This window comes from Glycine max, chromosome 2, assembly GCF_000004515.6.
Source record: "Glycine max cultivar Williams 82 chromosome 2, Glycine_max_v4.0, whole genome shotgun sequence".
Classification (NCBI taxonomy): domain Eukaryota; kingdom Viridiplantae; phylum Streptophyta; class Magnoliopsida; order Fabales; family Fabaceae; genus Glycine; species Glycine max.
Window position 1 is genome coordinate 49,308,944 of NC_016089.4, and position 22,623 is coordinate 49,331,566.

A 22,623-nucleotide genomic window follows, 5' to 3' on the forward strand; every position below is an offset into this window, starting at 1 on the left:
AATCCAATAGCCGTTGGACCAATTTTTAAAATATGAACAACTCATTTTGCTTGTTGTAGTTATTATATGTAGGCTGGCCTCCAGACACGCTTAAATTGCGTTCAAATCCTTGACTTCACCTTTTTCCTTTGCCCTCGAATCAAACGATAAAACCCTTTTCATTCTCACATTGCTTTTGATTTCTTCCAATTTCCCATTTTCATAAGCAAAAAAGATATTTGAACACCCAAAATTCAACCCTAAAGAGAAAGAAAAAAAAGAAACAAAAATATGTATGATATATAATATGATGTGACACTAAGTGAGAGATAAAAATAAAAAAATATTAATGAAATGTTTAAAATTAAAAAGTGTTCAAATATTATCACTCAAATATCCTTTTGATATTCAAACATTCTTTAAGGATAGTAATTTAGAATTTATTTAAATATACTTATATAAAAAGATTAATAAATCTTGTACAATACAAAATGATAAAATAAAAAGTACATATAAAGGATATGATTTTCAAGGATGAAGATACGAATAGTTTTTAAAAACTACATTTATACTTGGATGAAATCGTTAACCCATATCCTTTTTAGAATCAGGTCCTTCTAAAATGGGACAATTATACTTTTTTTTTATAAAATTTCCTTTCTAAGATTACATTTAAGAGACTTTAATACTATTTTTATTTTTCAAGATATAGTATTTATATTCCATCATGCATTCATTGACTGCTGATTACATCTAATATACTTTTTTTTAACATATATTGCCAAATCAAATCATCATTCAATGTATGCTGCACAACAGTCAGTAAAATTTCCTATGTACAAAATGACACCAACCCCAATCAAGCCCTCCCCTGGTAACCCCCATATTCATCAACCAAACCTTATCCAATTTCACAACTCGCCAAATGGAAAATAAAAACAATTTAATTTTCACACTTCTATCTAGGCTGCCCAAATTGACATTGCATACTGAAAAGGTAGGTGAATCAAATTAAAAAACCAACACTGTAAGAAATATTATTCTATTGATATGAACAAGAACAGTCATCATTTTCGTCATCATCATCAACAATCTCATCAAAGAAAGGATCTCTTAGAAGCTCAGCTGCAGAAGGCCTAGCCCTTGGCTGAGCAAGGCACTTCTCAATGAAAGCCTTAACCTCAGGATCTTTGACCTTGTTCAAGGCAGCAGGTCTAACTCCAGAAGACACCTTCTTGTATATCTTAGCAACATTGTCACATTCACTATAAGGAATCTCTACTGTCACCATCTCTAACACACACATCCCAAATGAGTATATGTCCACCAATTCTGTGTAGTCTTCATCGTATAACTCTGGAGCCATAAATTCTGGTGTGCCAAGAATCGTGTGTGCACAATGGTTCTTGCCCACAATTGCTGCCAAACCCAAGTCACCAATCTTAACCTGATAACCATGGAAAAAAATAACATCACTAAAACCACTTTTTTTGTCATTAACTATTTTCTATTTTTGAAACAAAAATGTTTGATAAGAACAGTTTCTAAAAATAGTTTAAAATTAAAATATCTCTAGACTGTTATGATTTTTAATTTCAATTATCCATTACTCATGTTCTTTCTTATGATATCCCATCTACTTGCCTGATTACTCTCTTCATCCCATTTTCTTCCCTTGTTTACTCTCTTCTACCCCTTTTAAAAATTTGTTTTTGAAAATTTAGGTTTTAAAACCAAGTAACAGTTATTGGACAACTTGATATAAACACCAAAAGCTTAGAAACACAAATATTAGGCTGAAATCAATATTCATAGTGATAATGCACCACTTATTTCACCTATCATTTTTTTTCACAGTAGTAAATTATTAGCAAAACAGAAGTAGTCATCAAATTGTTATTCTAAAAACAATATAATTTGATTGTTTTTGTCAAGCAAACAGGAGACATCATGACTTGCTCAAGTTAATTACTTAGATCTCACACAAGGAATTCATGTCAAATGAAAGTAAATAAATAAGTAATCAATTTTTTCTTTCATTAGTTGTAGTTGATTTTCACCTTGATAATCAATCAAACATATAACTGAAAGAAAAACAAGATTTGAAGAAAATGGTTCACCTGGCCAGTATTCCCATTGACAAACACATTGCTGCAATTGAGATCTCTGTGGATGATGCAGGGATCGTGCAAGTGCAAATAATTCAACCCTTTCAAAATCTGCTTAGACCACTTCTTTAGGGCCTTTATGGAAACATGTCTGTGCTTCTTCCTGTACTCCCTCAAATTCCCACTGGTGCAAACCTCAGTGATGAAATTCAAAGTGTTTCTCTGCTCATCCCTCCACACATTGTAAAGTGCAATGATGTTCTTGTTGGTCAAGCTTCTGAGCAACCTCACTTCAGAGTAAAGCCTATCCAACATGGCAGGGTCATCACAGAAGTTCCTCAGCTTAACCTGGTTCCATGCCACCTCTATTCCTTCTTCTTGATCAAATGCACGGTACACTTTCTTCACAGCACCACATCCGAGCAACTCACTGTATCTACCATAGCGACCGGTTGGATCGGTCTCAACAAATGGCTCGGAATCTTTGTCAGGGTTAACACTTGGCATCTATCACATGCAACAGTACCAATCAGAGACTCAGCAAAATCAAAATCATATCATATCAAACCAAATTCAGTATGTCACTAAATTTTGTGGGAGAAAAAGGAAACAAACAACAACCACAACAACAAAACAACCCCATTAAAGTTTATAAATAAAAAACCAAACAAATATAAACTCAAAATTAACCAAATTCAACAAATAACATATATAAGAAGAAAAAACTGTTATGTCACACGGTAGAAGCTAATTACTAAGTCTAGCGATTAATTCATTGATTATCACGTTTTCATGTCGGTCAATCTTCTCTTAACATGTGAACAAGTTTTTGAATTTACTAAAAAAAAGAGAGAGAATACAATTCTATTATGTGTGATATGAATATTGGCTGAACTTACGAACATGCAGTGGTTTCAGATCATACGCAATAATTTCTCACCAAATATTTTTTTAAGTAAAAGAGAAAAACACAGACAGAGTTGTGGAAGAGAAGAACAGTGAATGAATGAATATAATGCATGAAAGAAGAAGGATAAGATTGATTACCATGAAGAGAACCGCTTGTTTGACCCCCAAAGGAGAGAAAACAACACAATTCTGCAGCTTTCGGCAGAAAAGAGAAGCTAACTACGCTCCAACCTCAAATCAGACACATAAAATGAGGGGAGAGGTCAGAGACGTGTAAATGTCCACTATTTATAATAAAGAAGCAGTGTTGAAGGCTAATTAATTCACACTATAGAATATTCCAACTTTTTCTATATGTTTTTAAGTATAGTAAAACAATAACTTTGTCTTTTTAAAATGAGATACCGTATTCAATTCAAATCTTGAAAATAATAAAAAGTATGAGTAGACTTTTTCTTTAAAAAAAAATGAGTTTATTTTACTCAGAATTACCTAAAATCTAATATGACTTTTAAAAATGAAAGATTGAAAAAATAATAATAAAACAAATGAATTGATTGTTTTTTTTCACTCATCTCTGTCATGTCATGGCTCATGGGAGATGCATATGCCATTAATAACGTCTAGAGAATAATTTTTAAATTTCTATAATATCTTTACATTATTCTCTCTATTTATTAAACATAAAAAGTGTTTTAAGATATCAAATATATTTACTTTCATTTGATACTTTTCTGTATCAAAAAATGTAAATGAAGATTTCAATAAATTAAATAAACTTTTGATATTATCTTTGATTTGTAGAAATAAAAAAAAATTACAATGAAAGTGGAACAAAGGAAACAGATTTACAATTTGCATCGTGTTTTTTGGGTGTTGAGGAAAGTCAAATAAATCCTGCAACATTGGAATTAATCATAGTGCGTTTTGGTTGGTCTTTATGTTGCGAGTCAACGCGCAAGGGTATGACGGCAGCGCGTGCAGACCAAACAGAAATGGAGGAGCGTGTTGAGATGCTTCTAATTTTAATAGCTTTCCAGTTAATGGGGAAGAGGTTTTGTGCTTAGTGGTTCTCTTCCAAGAAAAGAAAACATTAGAAAGAAAGAACAAAATCAATTTGTGTTTGTGGCTTCAGAATCACATTCTCTTCTCTTGTATTGACAGGGATACAAATAAAGAAAGTTAACGGTTAAAGTCAGATTTTTTTTTTCTGTTCATTATAAGAAAATATTTCTAGGTCTATTGATTTGACAAAAAAGAATAAAAAAAATTGGAATGAATAATATTTCTAAATAGCATGAGTCTCATATTTTTATATTTTATTTTAATTTAAATTTTTTATCTCAATTTATTTTTATTATATTTATTTTTTCTCTATCGAATGGACCCTTAAGATATACAATTTGCGTGATCATGAAAATAAATTTTAGAGAACATAAGTGTCATCATTCATTGGAGTTGGAGGTGATTTCCGGCGGCGATACTTTTGTTTTAACTTCCTCTTCAGCAGGGCCGAATCCAACAACAGAAATTAGGGGCCAAAATATAACTTTTATAACAAAAATTTACATTATTTATTTATTTTAATAAAAAACTCATAATATATTAAAATGAATTTTGATAATGTCTTGTACAATTTAATATTTTATTATTATATCATATTATTGGTATAAAATATTTACCGACTTTGTTGATGATTAAAATTTATCAAAAAATCTAATTGACCACTTTTAGTGAAATTTTTTATTCTAATTATGTTTTTAACTTCCATAAAATTTAAATTCAAGTCTTTACTTAAGGGAATAGATTTTATTATTATCCGGATTAACAATTTATTAGTATAAAATTTAATATTTGGTATCTCTTTTCCAAAATTTATGTAATAATATTTAGATTCATAAATTTAAAGTTAGACTCATACATTTAAGTAAAAAATAAACTGGAACCTAACAATAATAAAATATATAAGAGAAATACATTAAAAAGAATATGTGAATAACACTAATAAAAATGGATAATAGTTATTAGAATGTCTCATAATTGAAGTTAATTATCAATTCTTATATAATGTAAGTTTATCTCATAAAAAAAATTAATTATAAATAACATTTAATTTCTTAAGTCAATTATAACCTATGTAGATATCTATAACCATTAAAATAATGATAATATATTATAAAAGGAAAAGATATTATTAACAAATGAAATAAATAACATCAAATATTTTTGTTTTAAAAGAGAAACAAATGTAATCATTTGAATCATGAAGACTATAAAAATAGAATATTTGTCTAAAAAGGAAAAATGTCATTATTTTTGTAATCAATACTATAAAAGAGGAATAAAATATTTTATAAAAAATAAACAATTAATACTATTATTTATATAATAAAAGTCTTCAAATAAAATAATTAATTTAATATTAAAAAATTATATTATATATATTAAAAATAAAATGCTAAAAACCTCTTTCTATTTTCCCCTTCCACCATGTGTACGCCATCTTCTTCATAAGGATGATATGACTCCTTGATTCGTCGCACCATGTCTGCGGCACCTGCTGATGTTGTCATTGTGGTCCTTGGCATAGAAGTGCAAAAGGAGAGGATAAGATGAGGAAGAGAGAGGAGATAAAAAATAAAAGGGATATGATAAACAAAGAGAAAATAAATAAAAATTTGTCTACAAATTGATGCATAAAAAATTTACATAAAAATTTAGTCCAACCGAATTAGCAACATACTTAATAAATTTTTTAATGTTAAAATGGTTCAATGATGTCATGTAATCTTTATCATTAATTCAGAAACACAAGTGTTAAATTTTTACAAATTTAAGGACTAAATTGAATATTTATTTTTTTATTGGTAAATATTAATTTATTAGTATTATTAGAAATATAAGTTGAGAATTTCAAATTTGTGACTCTTTTTTTTCTCTCTTCTCTATTAATATTTTTCAATCATGGGATTAACTTTATATGTCATCTTGATTAATGATTTCTACTCATCAATTTGATAGAATATTTTGAAAAGAAATTAAAATAATTAATTGGTTGCTGGTTTTACAACACCATAAAAAAGAAATTAAAAGGTTTTACCGTACCAAAATTTGTTGCTGTAATTTATGGAGGAAATATCTAAACCAAAATATTGTGACGTGCTTCGCGTGAAGATTCGAGTTCACGACACATACTGTATGTGGATAACTTTCATTTCCAAAATCTTCCTTATGGTTTCTCAGCGTAAGAATAATGTGATTCTTTCCATTGGAAATTGTCCTATTTTATGGGGAAATGCTATTTTTTGTAAGAGTTATTAAGTCCGTGTAGCCCTTTCATTCATCCTTGAGTTAATTACTTATATCATATGACCATCCCTTTCAACATTGCATGCAAGGCCATGAATCACGAAGGTGCCATTTGCCAACGAAAGAAAAGAAAAGTGGATCATCACTTTGAGTTCAAGATTTGATTTCCAATAATGATCATGTTAATTGTATATTTATTTCGGGTTATTTTAAGGGAACTTTCCCCCCTTTACTTGTTGAGAAAGTTTTCAAATAATCGGCAATTATTTCTTAAAATTTGTACTAAAATAAATATAGATTAGCCAATTAATATACAACTACGCACGTATGATATGTTTTGTTTCCTTACTCAATCACGGATCGCATAACTTAAAGAATAATATCATCCTTCAATAATCATAAATCACTTTTAAAAAAATAATAATAAACACAGCTTACAAAAGTAATAGAATTTATGTACAAAAAAAGTAATAGAATTTAAAATTTAATATAGAGTACGCTAAAGGAGTTTAATATCATATCCTTTGAATTTAAAAATAATTCTCTTTATATAGAGCAATATCACTTATATAGAGGTCTTTTTGTATGAGTTGTTTTCGACTTTTTATATCGATTTCAAGAATATGTGAAATCTTTATATTTAAGGGGGAAAAAAAATAGTAAAACACTTTCAAAATGAAAAGCCAATCACGAAGGTGCTATTTTCAAAAGAAAGGAAGTAAAAGTGAATAATCACGAGATATAAACTTGATTTCCAATAATGATTAATAATGTAAGCTTTATATTTATTTAAGGGGAAATTTTTGTCCTTGTTGAAAACGTTTTCCAAAAAATCGGTAATTATTTCTTAAAATTTAGACTAAAATAAATATAGACTATTAGTAAACCAATCCTTCCAACTTAACATATTCTATGCGTATAAATAAAGTTAAAAATAATTGATCATTGATATTAAAATTTAATTATAAATATTTTTTCTAAAATTATTCACTATTTTTATTATCTTACTGTCACAAACTATTTCTTTTCTTTCATTACCATTGTTATTTATTATTCTTGTCATCATTATCACACTGTGACAATGACGATGACACATTGGTGGTCTTATGGTTTGTAAAGTTAATTTTATAGCAAAATTTTGATCAGCAAAGGTAAAAAAAAAAACATATGTTGGATTTACAATGCACGCTGCAACATTTTCATTAAAACAGACATGCTCTTTAACTTGTAACTAGTTCCATAATAACACCACTATTACTTTTGTTTCTTAATGTTTAATTGATAGACAAATGTGTTTTTGAAAAATAAAAATATAAAATTTAATTTTTAAAAATATAAAAAATGTAACAAATATATTATGTTATTAATTTTTGTTCATCAGCGTAATAAAGTCATGTATGTGGTATGATATATTTATTTTTATGTCACTCTGATCTTTGTTTTCATAACAAATTTATCTTTCTATCTACATGGGAGATGACTTTATTAAAGGTAAACAACGAAAGGTTAACTGTATGATATATTTGTTACACTTTCAATGATTATATTTTTATCTTTAAGTAGATATTTGTCAATAATTCTCAAGTGTTGTTGCTGCCTGTAATGCTAATAATTACAATTGGCAATTAGTTAATTAGCCTATATTACTAATAATAGCAGGAATTCAGAGAGAAAAAACAACAACAATGGAGACGTCGAAGACCATCTCTGCCGCACTGAAACTCTTCGACGCAAAGAAAGAGAATCTCAAGAAAGCCTACTACGATCTCCAAAGTCACTCCTCTCTTCTCGCTCCTTCCTTCTCTCTCTCATGGTCCCACCTCGACGCCCACTTCACCTCCCTCCACACCTCCCTCTCACACCGCTTCCACCTCCTTCAGTCCCTCGAATCCCAACAACAATACCCACCATCCTCTCCCTCCAAATACCTCAGCTTTCCACCCTCCCCCACCGACCCATCATCGCAAAACGGCACCGCATTGCCCAAAAATCCCTCCGAACAAATTCTCACGCTCTGCAACAACATGGACGGAAAAGGGTTGAGGGACTACGTCGGGGACCATTTAAAAGACAAGGCTGCAATCGAGGATACGCTTCGGAGTGCACTCAAGAGTGCCTCTGATGCTGCCGCATCGATGCTTCTCGATTCGTTGGACGGTGTTGTGGGCGCGAATGTGGTGAAAGATGACAAGGAATTGCGCAAGAGGAAGAGGACTTGCAGTTTTTTGTTCAAGCAGTTGAGGGCTGCTGCGTCTGTGTCTTTGAGTTTTAAGGAGAAGTTAAGAGCCAATCGGTTGTGTGTGGACTGGAAGCGAAGCTTGATGAGGGATGGTTGTGTGGATGGTGTTGGGGCCATGGCTTTCTTGCATTTTGTGGCGGCTTATGGCTTGCTCTCTGAATTGACCGTGCATGAGATTCTCACCTTCTCTGTTATAGCTGCTTCCAATGATGAGCTTGCTGAGCTTTACTGGAGTGCTGGTTTGACGGACAAAGCTCCAGGTTTGAATTCCTTCATTGGATTTTGATTTTTTGGTTTCAATCTGAGCTGTTAGGAGATGGTATTATGGTGTGACTGTGTTTGTGTTTGTGTTTTTATTGTGTTGTTAACTGTTGTTGTGACACTGGTGTTTAGGGTTGATGGTGTTTTTAGGCCTTGATAAATGGGTCATCTTTGGTTTAGTGCCTGTTTGGATGAATCATAAACCCTTATAGTTATAGGAGAAGAAATAAGAAGAAAAAAGGAAATAAATCATCCTATGTTTTGCCAATATCCAAACTTTATCCCTTAAAAGTTAAAACCATAGTGTTTTAGTCCCTTGCAATTTTAGTTTTAGGGGGACTAAAGTTTGGGTACTAAAAAAATCAAGGACTAAACTAAAGATTACCCATTTTTCAGGGTCTAAAAACATCATTAACCCCTAGGGTTTATGTTACGTGGTCTCGGAGTTGTAATTTGAAATGATGATGCTGCTGTTATTTGATTTCTAGTGTTACACTTTTTTGGTGGTTTAATTTGTGAGGGAAATTTTGTTTTGGGTGTTTTGCAGGTCTTGTGCAGAAACTTATTGACAGGAGCAAACATATTCTGGCTGTCAAGTTTGTTTTTGAGTTCAATCTTGCTCATAAGATTCCACCAGTTCCCATTTTGGAAGCTCATGTGAATGAGTCTCAGAAACTTGTTAAAAGACTTTCTGAAGAAGGGAAGTCACTTGTAAGTACTCTCCCCTTGATTGGTTAACTGGTGTATGGTGTCAGTGCCTGTATTTATTTGGGTCTTTTTGCAGAGTGAGATCACGGCGAGAGAAATCCATGCACTGAAATCGGCGATTAAGGTTATTGAGAGTCATAATCTTCAATCTGAATATCCACCTGAAAGCCTTCAACAGCGTATAGAGCAATTGATGAAGCATAAGGCAAATGTAAAATATGCTGCATCGGCTTTTTCTGCAAAGCCTCCTCCACATCAGCAGCAACAAAGTGGAATCAAGCGTCCTCGAATGTCCGAGCCAGTTGGTTCTGCTTCTGTCCTGAACAGTGCCAGTGGTGCCAGCTCAACCGTTCACTACCAACAACCTCATTTCCAGTCATCAGGTTTGTTGCTGGAACATCTAAATCCGTACATGAACTTGCCAACCATGCCATATGGCATGAAGGCTCAAACCCCATCCATCCCGCCTTATACAGGCGCTTCAACTGGGCCTTATGGTCCTGATGGTGTCCCAATGGGTCCTAGTGGCAACCGTGGTCAAGGTGGTTCTCTTCCAATTTCATCAGAACCACTTATGCCGTCTGGTTATTATGATAGTGGCTCTGCTTATGGTGGTTATGGTCTGCAACATTATTACCAAACATCTTATCCTCAGTAGATTGAGATATCGTTTTCTTTTGAATACTGAACTCCTGGGTTGGTGGCTTGGTATTAGTTTCTCTATGACTTTGCACTTCTGACTTATAGTTATTAAAAGCATTGCTTGCTTTGTTGATCTCCATGATTAAAGGAAAGGAACTAGATTCAGCAATGAAGGATTGTGAGGGAATGATTAGTTTCACAATTTTAATTACTTGAATGATTTTACATCTACAAGATTCCTTTTAGGTTAATCACAGTATTCTTTAAACTTATCTGTTCTTGCTCTTCATTCCTGCCTAGCCTTTATTTTCTTTGCTTGGTATTGAGGCTTAGACTGGGTTTCAAAGGTAAAACCCTCTCAAATAGAAACTTCCATATTCATATCAGGTGCAGTTTTGCTTGAGAATAACTTATTAAATGTGTTTGCACTACAGTTTCATGTGTGCTTGATTTCTTTTCTTTCATGTCCTAGTTCATAATGGTAAAAGAAAAACAGAAATCATATTTAAAGGAAGTTATGGGTTAACCTTATCAAAATTTATTAATGGGATGGAAAGTATTTAGTATTATGACATCCCAGACAACAACTCTCTGGATTTTTAACTTTAGTTTGGTTGCCTCTCACTGTAGATAGAAACTCGTTTTTCTCATCCATTGGTTTCAAGGGTTTTAATCCAAAAACGTAGGGTAATTCATCCATTCCGTAAGCTTTAACATAAAGCCTAGGAGAATTGTAGTGATTGTTCTCATCCATGAGACCATGCATCATCCCCCCAGATGGAAAAATACAAGATATTTGTTTTGTTATTTTGTTACTTCTCTGTATGAATTGTCTTTATTCTCTGTGGAAAAATACCTTTCAACTAGGTCTGGTATTCAGTACAGTTTCTCGTCTCTGGTTTCTTTGCTTTCCTTTGTCTTTTGGCCCACGAATGTCTTGTATGAAATAAAAGAAAAAAAATACTGTTGGCTTTATTTGCTTATTTTGCACATTACCTTTGTGCCAAAAAGAACAAAGAAATAATGTTTTTAATTTCTTTGAATTTGAAATTATATACCATTGTGTTTTTCTTCTGTATTTTGAACTTATTCATAACTTTTGATGGTGAAGGGGTGCTTATTATGATTTATGCTTCCCACTGCACAATAATAATCATTTGAATGAATTATATCTCATAATCCATTCGACATTTGATTTGTTGACAACTTGACATCTAACAGATAATTTTGTATTGTGTGACTAGCAGAGCTAATTCTAGTTGAATAGTTTATCTTAATTAGATGTGGATGAATTGATGTTAAATGTCATCATGGTAGTGATATTCAGTTGAGTCATGGTATGCATGCTTTGGTCTATAGTAGTTGAAGTCTCTTTTAGAAAGCAGCCCAAAACAATATGTTTGGGTTCCATCACCTTGGGCTAATCCAAGGTATGTGACACTGAATGTAGGAAAATAAACTTTTGGGCTGTCTGAGATTTTTTAGTCTATAGATTTTGTATCATTTAATCATGAAGTGGGTAAAAAGTTCAGTATAGTCAATCATAGAAAATTAAAAAATATGCCTACGGGTGTTGGCTCACTTGATCACGCTACGTCCATGACAAACACGTGGCTTAAGTTTGAATCCTAGGTCTCCTTATGGTGGGTTATTTGTGACTCCCCTGCATGGCCTGTGGGCCTATCCTGAATCTGGATTTCGGCAACCATTTCCCCGCTCTATTTTTTTCCCCAAAAAATAAAGAATATAAAAAACTCCACATTAAGGTTGGTGAGATTAGCATTAGCTTTTTTTAGCTTTTTTCTATTACTATGTTGTAAGTGTAAAATATTCATTGACTTTGTTGATAGTTAATCTTTGCCGGAGAATTAACCGTCCACCTTTAATGAGATATTCCTTTCCAATCATGTTTATTTTCTTTCACATGCTCAGAACCCAAGATCTTGCGTAAAAAATCCTAAGTCAATTCCATTCAGACTAACCTAACGTTGGTAGAATAAGATTAGCTTGACAAAATGAGTTTTGACACTTTTTTTTTGGGGTATATATATACATCTACTAGGGAGGTTCTAATAACAATTTTAGGACCAGTTGATTTTGTGATACATGTTTCTGTACAGTATTTTGATCTTTATCAATGAATGCGTTAGCTTGAGTTTTACCTAATAATAGTTAACACTTAAAGAAGGGTAAGTGTATGAGAGGATTTTCAAACTGTTCTACCTATGAAGTGATCTATTACCTTTGAAAAGGTGTGTCTGTATTACTATTTGGTGTCGTATAGATTGTTCCTCTCACCTTTTGAGACCATTGCTAGTTGGTAATGTAACATGTAAGAGAGACCACGTTTTCTATATGTTTGGAAATGTTTACTACCCTGAATGGTTGAGACGTATTCTCAGTGTGTTCCATGAAAATTGGCCGTAGATGACTGACCAGCTTTCTTCTTCTATTTTGGCTAGTGATTGGGTAGTGAGAAGAATTTCATTCAGAAGAAATGGACCTTGCATCCTTAACAAGGTGTAACTCACCATGGACGAATAACTTTACGCATAGAATTTGGAATTGGCAAAGAATATTAGTGAATATATTATCAAGTCTGTGTTATAGTTTTGATCAATGGGACATGAGTTGTTTTACATAATTTAACATTAGTAGGATATACACTATGTGGAGTCATGATTTTAATATTAGTGAGCACAGAATGAAAAGTGGAATATGTTTGATTTAAATATTTGTCAAAGAAAACTTAATCATAGAATACATGCTGAAATATTAAAATAAACTTAATTCATACTAATGTTTTAAATTGGTAGCGTTGAATCCTGAATAATTATAAATACTTGATTTTCTGTTTGTGTTAGCTGTTCAACGTTATTTCATGAAATGAAAGTTATTTATTGTTTGTCTATTGAAGTATTTCTAGGATTTTTTATATTTAAGTAATCATGTATTTGTGAGGAAGTTTTTTTCTAACTCCTACACGTTCTTGTTTTTATTATTCTCATTGTCGAAAAGATAAGAAAATTCAAAACAAATAGATGTAATTTATTTGTCAATACAAGACAAAACAACTAGAAGCAATTAATCAATCGTAAGATGACGGTATCTATTCAGTTTTTGATATTTTTTAACATATAATTCACCGATATTTTATTATTCACCTTTGGTTTTGAATAATATCAATAAGAACATTTAATGCATTAAATTTTAAGGGAATCAACAATAAAATATGCAATATATTTAAAATAAGAAATTCATATTATTGGGGTTTAATAAAATTTTACTTAATGCCCCTATTTTTATTTTTTAACCAAAAAGTATAATCATATCATTTCATTAACAATGATAGACTTCTTTAAAAAAATCAACAATGACTGAATACAATAAAGGATAGTGTTATTAAGAGTATTTTTATCTAATAGTTGAAAATTAATCCATTTGTAAAATATAGAGATAGTTGAAATGGACTTTTTTTCATCTAATAGAGTTTTTTCCGTACACACTATTAATGTCCAGGCCTCTGTGAGCACTGAGCATACTTAAGGGATCATAGTAACAAAAATATTAAACAACAGGTTTTTATTTTTATTTTTTATAATTGATTACCTTTCCTTAAAAGAAATAAAGTTTATTCTCCACATTCTGAAATTTAGAAATTAATTTGGAATCTCATTGATAAAAATCTTAAGAATAAGTTTTCTTTATTATTTAAACTATTTTAAGAAAGATTCACTTCTAAGATTTTTACATGAAATTCTGAAGATACCTAACGAACTCTTAATGTGATAAAATCTCTCCTTCTATACGTCATATTTTTTTTTGTGCGATAGTTTTCAAATTTCATGCATTAAATAAATCCGAGAAAGCAAATGCACTCGGCCATTCCAATGTTTGTAAAGTGGCAAAAAATTATTGGATAAATAGATGGTTGGTAAGATGGTAAGAGGAATGCCAATGAAGTCAACAACTCTAACTGTTTCGACTTTCTACGGTATAAATAAGGTATTCATACTTTAATTTTACTTGGGAAATTTTGTCACCAAATAAGAAAAAAATGTTCAGAGATAGATAATGTAGGTGATTTTATTTTTGTATAGCTTGCTGTGATTTGCAATTGAATTGAATGTGACATGCTTTAACATTTAATATAGTAAAATTCATTTGGGAGGAACGAGAATACTCGATAAATTTTTTTTGTAAAGAATTAGAAAACCAGTGAGAACTTTGCTTTAACTGCATCTCAAGCCGTTAAATGCTTAGATTTGTCGTTGTTTTCCTATCTCTTCACCTAATCATAGGCTAAGTACACTCTTCCTTTTCTTATCTGTCTCCACACAGGTAAAAAGTAAAAACACACACCGAATGGAGAAAAGAAAACAAACCATAATGAAATGTTTCTATCTCTTGTGCTTTTCTAGACCATATTTCATTAATAATACCCTATACATTATAGTAGTAAACCAAATATTGAGCCTCAACTTCTTTTTAACCTCTTTTAACAAAATGGTATGAGATTAGTAAAGAAGATATTTAATAGTGTGAGGCCAACATGTTAACTTATTCTTTCCTAGATCTTTACAACATATCCATGAAAAATTGACAACATTCTCATTTATTGTTGTGACTGAGAAATACCCATTTGTAATTAATAGGTCAGGTCAACAATTGCCGCATTTAGATGCCCTAAACAATGTAGTTAGTGTCCAAAAACCTCAAGCAAAACATGACTCCGTGAAGTAATTCTGGTTTTAATCAATTTCTTTTAGCTGCATCCACTTACTACTTTTTGGTGTCACACATGGCATATTCCACATGGGAATTGCCGACGGTGTATTCCTTGAACTGAATCATGTGATCAAAGTTCAAATAACATAGACAAAACTACACACTGAGGTCATTGCTTGAGCCTGACTCTCTAATTCACGAGATTAAATTATTTGAATCTAACCCTTTGCTGAATCAATTCTGGTTTGGCTTTGGCTTTCAACTTGTGGAAGGGAACCGCAGTTTTGCACCAATCACTCATTGATTGTGTATGGTGAAGAGTAACATAGAGCTGGTACTTGGTACTTGGGACACCACTTTTCACTTTCAACTCTTACCTAGCCAAAAAACACATCAAACATAAAAAAAAACAATTCTTTTAACGAATAGTAAAATAATAATTTTGTTACAAAATCTTTATCCAATAGTGAATCATTCATTGACAAAATCATCCACCTATCAGCTTTAAAAAGTCTAAAGTTAAATCTACACAACCGATTAATTTCTCTCTCCATCCCATCCATTCACGTTTATTTTTATTAAACAACGAATAAATAATATATACTGAATTTTTGTTATATTATCATCAAATTACTTAAGGTATTAATTTTTATAATAATTATTTTAAGAGCTTAATTAATATATATAATTAATGTAAAATTTTTTATATCTTCAATTAATAAAAAATTTATTAGCATGGTTTTTAAGGTGATTATTAATCCCATTTAATAATTTATAATTGAATGACAATACTTTTTTAGACTATTAATGAATATATTATTTACTCTTATCTTAAAAATTATATTAATAATAATTTCCTATCAATGATGATACATGTATGTGTATTAGGCTCACAAACACTTTAATATGGGTGTTATTGAAATACAATTAACTCCATGAATCTAGCAATATCTAAAAAAAAGCAACCCAAACCAATTTTAATTGGTTTATACTTTATAATTTCAAATATGAACTAAATCAATTAAGATGGATTTCCAAAATTTATTTAGTTTTAATAAATTTTAGATTTTAGTATTTCACTTTCTTCTACTTTTGTTTTTCTTTCCTTTTTATTTATTTTGACTTTATTACGATTTTATCCAGTGTCACAGAGTGTCTTAAAATTTGATTAATTTATTTTTATAATTTTTTTTTATCATATTTTGAATAAAGAAATTAATAAAAAATTTAAAATAATAAATATAGAAAAAAATAAATATTAAATAAAGTAAAAGGGGTGTTATCAATACATTCGTTCCTTGTGATATACTCTCTTTTTATTAAAAAAATAAATTAATAAATTCATTAAATAAAAAACAAAGCTCATAAATATTATGATTTCCAATAAAATTCCACTAAAAAGTGTATTTTCAAAAGAAATATCTTCTTAATAAAAAATGTTATTAAAATAAATAAATTTTTGACCTTAGTATAATATTAAAATTTTATATAAAATAAACAATAAATAAAAACAAAAACTTAAAAATATAATAATTTATTTATTGTTTATCATGAGCTGAATCAAACCAATATATAATCTTAATGGGATTAACTTAATTTACATAGAACCAAAAACATTTAAAAACTCAAATGAATCCAATTCAACCATGAAAAGTCCTCAAATTCAACCTCAATTATTACTAGCATGATATTTTTTTTTTATTTTTTTTATGGTGGTGAGTTTAGTTACTAAGAAGTAACAAAATCTACCTGTAAAAAAAAGGGTGAGAAAGAAGGGTTTAAAATGACAGAGAAGAGAGAGAATCAGAGAAAGAGGTCCATCCAACGTTGCAAGTCAACTGAGTAGTCCTGCTCTTCTGCTATGCTCTCCCAACATCTCTGACATAAACACACACACCAAAAAATGCATCTCTGAAATGACCCTTTTGCCCTTCTCTCCCTCCCTACTTCTCCTTTGACTCTCCGCAACGCCACCGCCCCACAATGGACGCCGCCGCCACCAACTCCGGCGAACCCCGCCCGAGCTCGGAGCTTCAGACAACTGGGGAATCCGAGGATCCGAATCGAAGCGGGTCGGGACAGAATTCGACGGCGAGGTATAAGCTGATGTCGCCGGCGAAGCTTCCGATCTCGAGGTCGCCGTGCATCACGATTCCTCCGGGGCTCAGTCCGACGTCGTTTCTGGAATCCCCTGTTCTTCTTTCCAACATGAAGGTGAGTGTGTGAGTGAGTGTACTCTTTTGCTTCTTTGGGGACTCCAATTGAAGTGTTTTGGTTTCGCTGAAAAACGAAAATATAATGCTTTCTGTTTGTGAGGGAGAATTTTCATTTTTCAAAGGGTTTTGTGTTTTCTGAGAGGAAATGGATTAGAAGAAGGAAAAGTAAATGCTAGAGCGAATTCGTTGGGGAATATTGTTGTTTTTGAGTTCATTTTGGTCAAAGGTTGTTTTTTTCCCTTTTTTTAAAAAAAAAATTGACCCATGTAAGGTAAAGGTCACTTATCGTGAGTGGCGTATCAAAGTTTTGGTTCTTTTCACTACTATTTTCTTGGGGTTTCTCAGCTACTACTCAACTGGGCTTATCTGGGTTGGTGTCAAATCTTTTTTTTTTTTTGTGGAATAATTTGATGATTTAAAATGACTTGATTTGAATGCTGATGAGCAATGAGCTGAAGATTCTGTTTTTTGTTTTATGAAACTCGAAATTCTTATATGCTGGTTTAGTCTCGTGGCAAATTGTTTCTTTAAAACTGGCCCTTTACTTGTTTGATTTTGATCCTTCACTTACTAGTACATTTTTGTGTATGGGTCCGTTAGGTTCTGATGCTTTTGCTCTTATAGGATTATGTATTGGCTGCTTTATGCTCAAATAAATACGGTATTCTGTTTAGTGGAATATAACTTTAGCTTAGGATCGCTCGACATTCTCCTTTTATTTATTTTAATGTCAGTGTTGTTTTTCACATAATGAATCTTCTTTTTTGTTGGTGCTTGCCCTTTTTGTTTGTTTTTGTTTCAACGGTGCATCAGAGTGCAATGAAAAGTCTTCTTCTCTTCCTTTACTATTTATATACGTGGAACAAACGAATCAATGCATTGCCAACAATTAGTGGATCGATTTTAGTTATGTGTGCTGTGAGAATAGTATAAGGAATGCCAGAAAGATAGTGGGTCTAGATTTTGTGAAAGGACTTGTTTCTAGACGTTAATTGTCTGGATGGTCCTAATTTGAGTCGAATTCTGTGCTTCATTCATGTGGGAATGTCTTTTCTTTGTTATGATTGATTGTTTATATAACTAACTTTTGCATATTGTAATGTACTATGCCATCTTTGTCAAACGGACTCCAAATAAACAACATGCAATATTATCAGCAGGAGAAAATGGAGAACTTTGCTTACGCTCAATTATAGTGGGCCGCTTGCATCACTGGCTGATAAAACTGTTCAATTAGTTGGCTTATTCATAAGATTATATATATGCTCTCTTTCCGCTGTTATTACTGATTTCATAGGTTGACTGATTGCTGTTTGAGGCCTTAGGGTTTGCAGGTATTCAGGAACTTGCTGTTGTTTTGGCTTTTCCCCCTTTCTTTTTATTGTTTTTTTTTTGAGAATTTTTTCCAGTATCTTTTTGTGCATTTGAATTTATAATTTTTCATTTGACTCAACAACTGTTGTTCAAATAACATTATAGTTTAAATATTATTTGTGTCCTTGCGTTGCAGGTGGAGGCTTCACCAACTACAGGGTCCCTCCGCAAGCTCCAACAAACAGTACATGGTTCTATGGCTTCTGCTGCCTCTGCTACATTTCCAGTAACCACTGCCTGCTTCAATACCAATACTGTTGATGCCAGAAAATCAAGTTTCTTTGAGTTCAAACCACTCAATAGATCGAATAAGGTAATTAAAATTGTTGTTGACAACACTTTGATTAATATTACTTTCAAATCACATGGATGAAGGGGATTGAGTTTTGTTTCCCTTTATCCCGTGTCGTTACTAGGTTTAAATCTGGATACTAAGTAAACAAGATGGGATAATTAATCAGATTTGAAAGTTATCAAGATTGTTGTTACTCACCACTTTGTCGCATTAGACAAAATCAATTCCGAAAGTTATTTTTCATTTAAATGGTTTTATAATTTATATTCTTTTAAATAGATTTATTTTGGGGGGGAGTGTTAAATGGAAACAAATCTTTTTGTCATGTTTCATGTTCGGATTAATATTGTTGTGAATATTACTAATTGCCTAGCACTTATCCAATGCTATTCACTTGTTTTAAGGTTCCTGCAGACTTCAACAATCATGTAAGTAAACAGTCTACTCAAGTAGAAGGTCCAGGAAAAGCTCAATCATTTGCTTCCTCACCATTAGTTGAAAGTGAGATAACAGTTCCTTCTAATGAATTAAGCCTATCATCACCTGTACAAATGGTTAGTTCTAGTGCTAGTGCTCCTGTTGATGTTGATTTGGATGAAATTAACCACAAAGGCAACACAGCTACTGGGCTTCAAGCATCACATGTTGAGGTTAGAGGCAGTGGACTTTCTGTTGCAGCTGAGAAAACATCTGATGATGGATACAATTGGCGAAAATATGGGCAAAAGCTTGTTAAAGGAAGTGAATTTCCTCGCAGTTATTACAAATGTACACATCCTAACTGTGAGGTGAAAAAACTTTTTGAACGCTCTCATGATGGTCAAATCACTGAGATAGTTTACAAGGGAACACATGATCATCCTAAACCTCAATCAAGCTGCCGATACTCTACTGGTACTGTTATGTATATTCAAGGAGAGAGATCTGATAAGGCTTCTTTGGCTGGCCGAGATGGTAATACCAACCATCTATCTTAGTTTCCATTTTATTATTACTTATTGCAAACAGAATAAACTGAATTTCTTTTTCTTCTAATTCTTGAATTGTAGACAAAGCATCCACTATGTATGGTCAGGTGTCTCATGCTGCTGAGCCCAACAGTACTCCAGAGTCATCACCTGTAGCCACAAATGATGATGGTTTAGAGGGTGCTGGGTTTGTGTCAAACAGGAATAATGAAGAGGTTGATGATGACGATCCCTTCTCAAAGCGAAGGTATGACAATTTGGCTGAAGCACTGGACTTTCTCCAGCATGTGTGCTCACTTGCTGCTGCTGAGTTTTTTTCTTTTTTTTTTTTGAGCAGAAAAATGGAACTTGGAAATGTTGACATCACTCCAGTAGTTAAGCCTATCCGGGAACCACGTGTTGTTGTACAAACTTTGAGTGAGGTTGACATATTGGATGATGGGTACCGCTGGCGTAAGTATGGCCAAAAGGTGGTGAGAGGCAATCCTAACCCAAGGTATGTCCTCAGGTTGATGAAACTAGGAATAGAAATTAACTTATAAATTCCAATTTAATGCATGTGCCTTGTCAAATGAACTTTTTTATTAATATTGTCAAATGTCAAGTTTTTGCTGTTGTACTTGCTGTCTAGACAACAGTTGAAGTGAGGAATCAACTTGATATAATAGTTTATTGAAGCCTATATATTCACTTCTCAACCATTTTGCTTTACAATCTGTTTCTCTTATTATCATGGGTTTTAGCATAGTCTGAGGCTTTGAGACCCCTGTTGCAGTTTTGTAGCCAACATGGTCCATAGAAAACAGTTTGTATCTTACATTAGAGTATATTTAGAATACAGACGTGAAGGATATATATATATTTGCAAAAGAATGGCGGGAATTTTTGGTAAACACCGACTTTTGTGGGTCTAATTAAGAAATACTAGGAATAACTTTATAGATTTGTTTTGGTAAGGGATACTGAGATGGACATATGGGTGAGGCGGATGATTTTCATGTTTTCAAGAATAGCAATGGAAAGTAGTATGCTAGATTCTGAAATTTTTATACTTTGAATGTTAAGCTCATGCAAGGATTAGGACAATAGGTGTACAAATTTCATGTGGATGACTTTGGAAGCTGTTTTTTACATTCATTCAGAAGTTTTTTTTTGGTCGGTTTTCTGACTCATCAATGTGTGATACTTGCAAAATTGTACCTGGTAGTTGAAGGTTGATGAGAACTGGTGTGGATGGAGGATCTTAAAAAGGAACTAGAATGATTAAATCACGGTAACTAAGATACAAGTTGGAAATTAAGAGCATGATTTCTAAAAATTTGCAAAGAAACAGTGGCAAATTAAAGTGGCAGTAGACTATTAGATTTTGGGAAGTATTGTGGAATAGATGTTGCTCCCAAAGGAAAGGAGTGAATATTAATTTTGCAAGCCAATATGAAGTTATAAGAAAACTTAGGGTGGGGGGAAGAGGAAGGGCAAGAAATATTCAGGCATCATTGCAGTCTTTATACTCAGTTATGAAGATGGTAGGAAAGTAGGATTACCATCCTGCAGGTTTTCATGAATGACTGGTGTAGCCGATCCCAATGTTACAACTAAGCCTGCTTATTGATGTCATTTTATAAAGTCATCGGGCACTTGTGAACAATTACTTATAAATAGGGCTATATTCACCTGAGTTAGTTTTGTTATAGTTGTCCTAGGAAATGTCTGTACCAATGCTTTCTAATTTCATGGTGACAATCATTACTGTGGATGTCATTATTACAGACTCAAAAGGTTACTTCTCATGATTCTGGTTATATTAATGTGTCGCTACTTCAGGAAATGCTTGAAAGCATGGAATTAAAATCAAATGTGTGCTTAGACCTTTATGAATGAGGCTTGTTTCACGTTAATGATCATTGATCTATGCTTATGATACTAACTTGCTGCAGTGCTAAAATATGCTACTCAACTACATATTTCTTGTTTATTTTGTATCTTACTATGCTTCTTATGCAGGAGCTATTACAAATGCACAAATGCTGGTTGCCCTGTCCGAAAACATGTGGAGAGAGCATCTCATGATCCGAAAGCAGTGATAACCACATACGAGGGTAAACACAATCATGATGTACCTGCTGCAAGGAATAGCAGCCATGACATGGCAGTACCAGCAGCTACAGCAGGTGGACAGACAAGAATTAAGTTAGAAGAAAGTGATACCATTAGCCTTGACCTTGGAATGGGAATTAGCTCAGCTGCTGAACATAGATCAAATGGGCAAGGGAAAATGCTGCATTCAGAGTTGGGGGAGACACAAACTCACGCCAGCAATTCCAACTTCAAGTTTGTTCATACTACCTCAGCTCCAGTATACTTTGGTGTTCTAAATAACAGCTCAAATCCCTATGGTTCTAGAGACAATAGGAGTGATGGTCCATCTTTAAACCATTCCTCATATCCATGCCCACAGAGCATGGGAAGAATACTATTGGGTCCATGAAGTTGATTACACAACAGATATTAAAATAAAAACTGAGTAACAATTTGCTTTTTTCTTCTTATTTTTGGCGGGTATAGCTTCAAAGGCGTAACATCTCATTTTCTGTAAGAAAATGCAGATAGTTCTTTTATGCTTATAGCACTATTCGAGAGCTGCTGTTTAGTAGAATTGGTAGCAGCTCCATCTTGACTTTTAAATCTAATTGCCGTTTGTAATTGTATAATTATATCCAAATTCTTCTGTATAAATATGAAGCCGATATCAAAGTTACCTCCACAAAACCTTAGTCCTCAGTGCACTGGTTACAAGTCGTACATACCCCGTGATTCATGACCTGTTTTTGATATGGTGAAATTGAAGTGCACCGTGCACTTGATGGTACCATGAATTTGTACATGT

General features: G+C 32.5%; 3 protein-coding genes across 6 annotated transcripts; 2 read left to right on the forward strand and 1 right to left on the reverse strand.

Moving 5' to 3' along the window:
* Positions 1-726: 726 nt before the first annotated feature.
* On the reverse strand, positions 727-3,316 carry LOC100816060 (probable serine/threonine-protein kinase WNK11). The gene is made up of 3 exons (XM_003519569.4): positions 3,135-3,316; positions 2,100-2,594; positions 727-1,426 (listed from the first exon to the last, which is right to left on the reverse strand). The coding sequence occupies exons 1-3, from the start codon at positions 3,135-3,137 to the stop codon at positions 1,022-1,024; spliced, it is 903 nt and encodes a 300-aa protein (XP_003519617.2). The 5' UTR covers positions 3,138-3,316; the 3' UTR covers positions 727-1,021.
* A 4,634-nt stretch (positions 3,317-7,950) lies between these two features.
* LOC100808558 (truncated FRIGIDA-like protein 1) lies at positions 7,951-12,887 on the forward strand. 3 transcript variants are annotated; one of them, XR_005888618.1, is made up of 4 exons: positions 7,953-8,804; positions 9,353-9,516; positions 9,590-10,221; positions 12,618-12,887. XR_005888618.1 is itself a non-coding variant. In XM_026126788.2 (4 exons), the coding sequence occupies exons 1-4, from the start codon at positions 7,991-7,993 to the stop codon at positions 12,626-12,628; spliced, it is 1,296 nt and encodes a 431-aa protein (XP_025982573.1). In that variant the 5' UTR covers positions 7,954-7,990; the 3' UTR covers positions 12,629-12,887. The 3 variants fall into 3 exon arrangements, 2 of the variants coding, with proteins under 2 accessions (XP_003518541.1, XP_025982573.1); XM_026126788.2 differs by having other exon boundaries at positions 7,954-8,804; positions 9,590-9,896; XM_003518493.5 differs by lacking the exon at positions 12,618-12,887 and having other exon boundaries at positions 7,951-8,804; positions 9,590-10,324.
* A 3,761-nt stretch (positions 12,888-16,648) lies between these two features.
* LOC100816583 (probable WRKY transcription factor 20) lies at positions 16,649-22,278 on the forward strand. 2 transcript variants are annotated; one of them, XM_041009652.1, is made up of 7 exons: positions 16,649-17,097; positions 18,610-18,786; positions 19,173-19,269; positions 19,390-19,722; positions 19,818-19,983; positions 20,074-20,232; positions 21,741-22,278. In XM_041009652.1, exons 1-7 carry the CDS (start codon positions 16,867-16,869, stop codon positions 22,222-22,224), a joined length of 1,647 nt encoding a protein of 548 aa, XP_040865586.1. In that variant the 5' UTR covers positions 16,649-16,866; the 3' UTR covers positions 22,225-22,278. The 2 variants fall into 2 exon arrangements, with proteins under 2 accessions (XP_040865586.1, XP_003519618.1); XM_003519570.5 differs by having other exon boundaries at positions 16,650-17,097; positions 19,173-19,722.
* The last annotated feature ends 345 nt before the right edge of the window (positions 22,279-22,623 follow it).

Coding starts and splice junctions, on each gene's coding strand:
- LOC100816060 (XM_003519569.4), bottom strand. Junction 1,427..2,099: donor TCAATGGGAATACTGGCCAG/GTGAACCATTTT, acceptor CATGGTTATCAG/GTTAAGATTGGTGACTTGGG.
- LOC100808558 (XM_003518493.5), top strand. CDS start 7,991: ATGGAGACGTCGAAGACCATCTCTGCCGCACTGAAACTCTTCGACGCA. Junction 8,805..9,352: donor TTTGACGGACAAAGCTCCAG/GTTTGAATTCCT, acceptor GGTGTTTTGCAG/GTCTTGTGCAGAAACTTATT. Junction 9,517..9,589: donor CTGAAGAAGGGAAGTCACTT/GTAAGTACTCTC, acceptor GTCTTTTTGCAG/AGTGAGATCACGGCGAGAGA.
- LOC100816583 (XM_003519570.5), top strand. CDS start 16,867: ATGGACGCCGCCGCCACCAACTCCGGCGAACCCCGCCCGAGCTCGGAG. Junction 17,098..18,609: donor TTCTTCTTTCCAACATGAAG/GTGAGTGTGTGA, acceptor CTTGCGTTGCAG/GTGGAGGCTTCACCAACTAC. Junction 19,984..20,073: donor GATCCCTTCTCAAAGCGAAG/GTATGACAATTT, acceptor TTTTTTGAGCAG/AAAAATGGAACTTGGAAATG.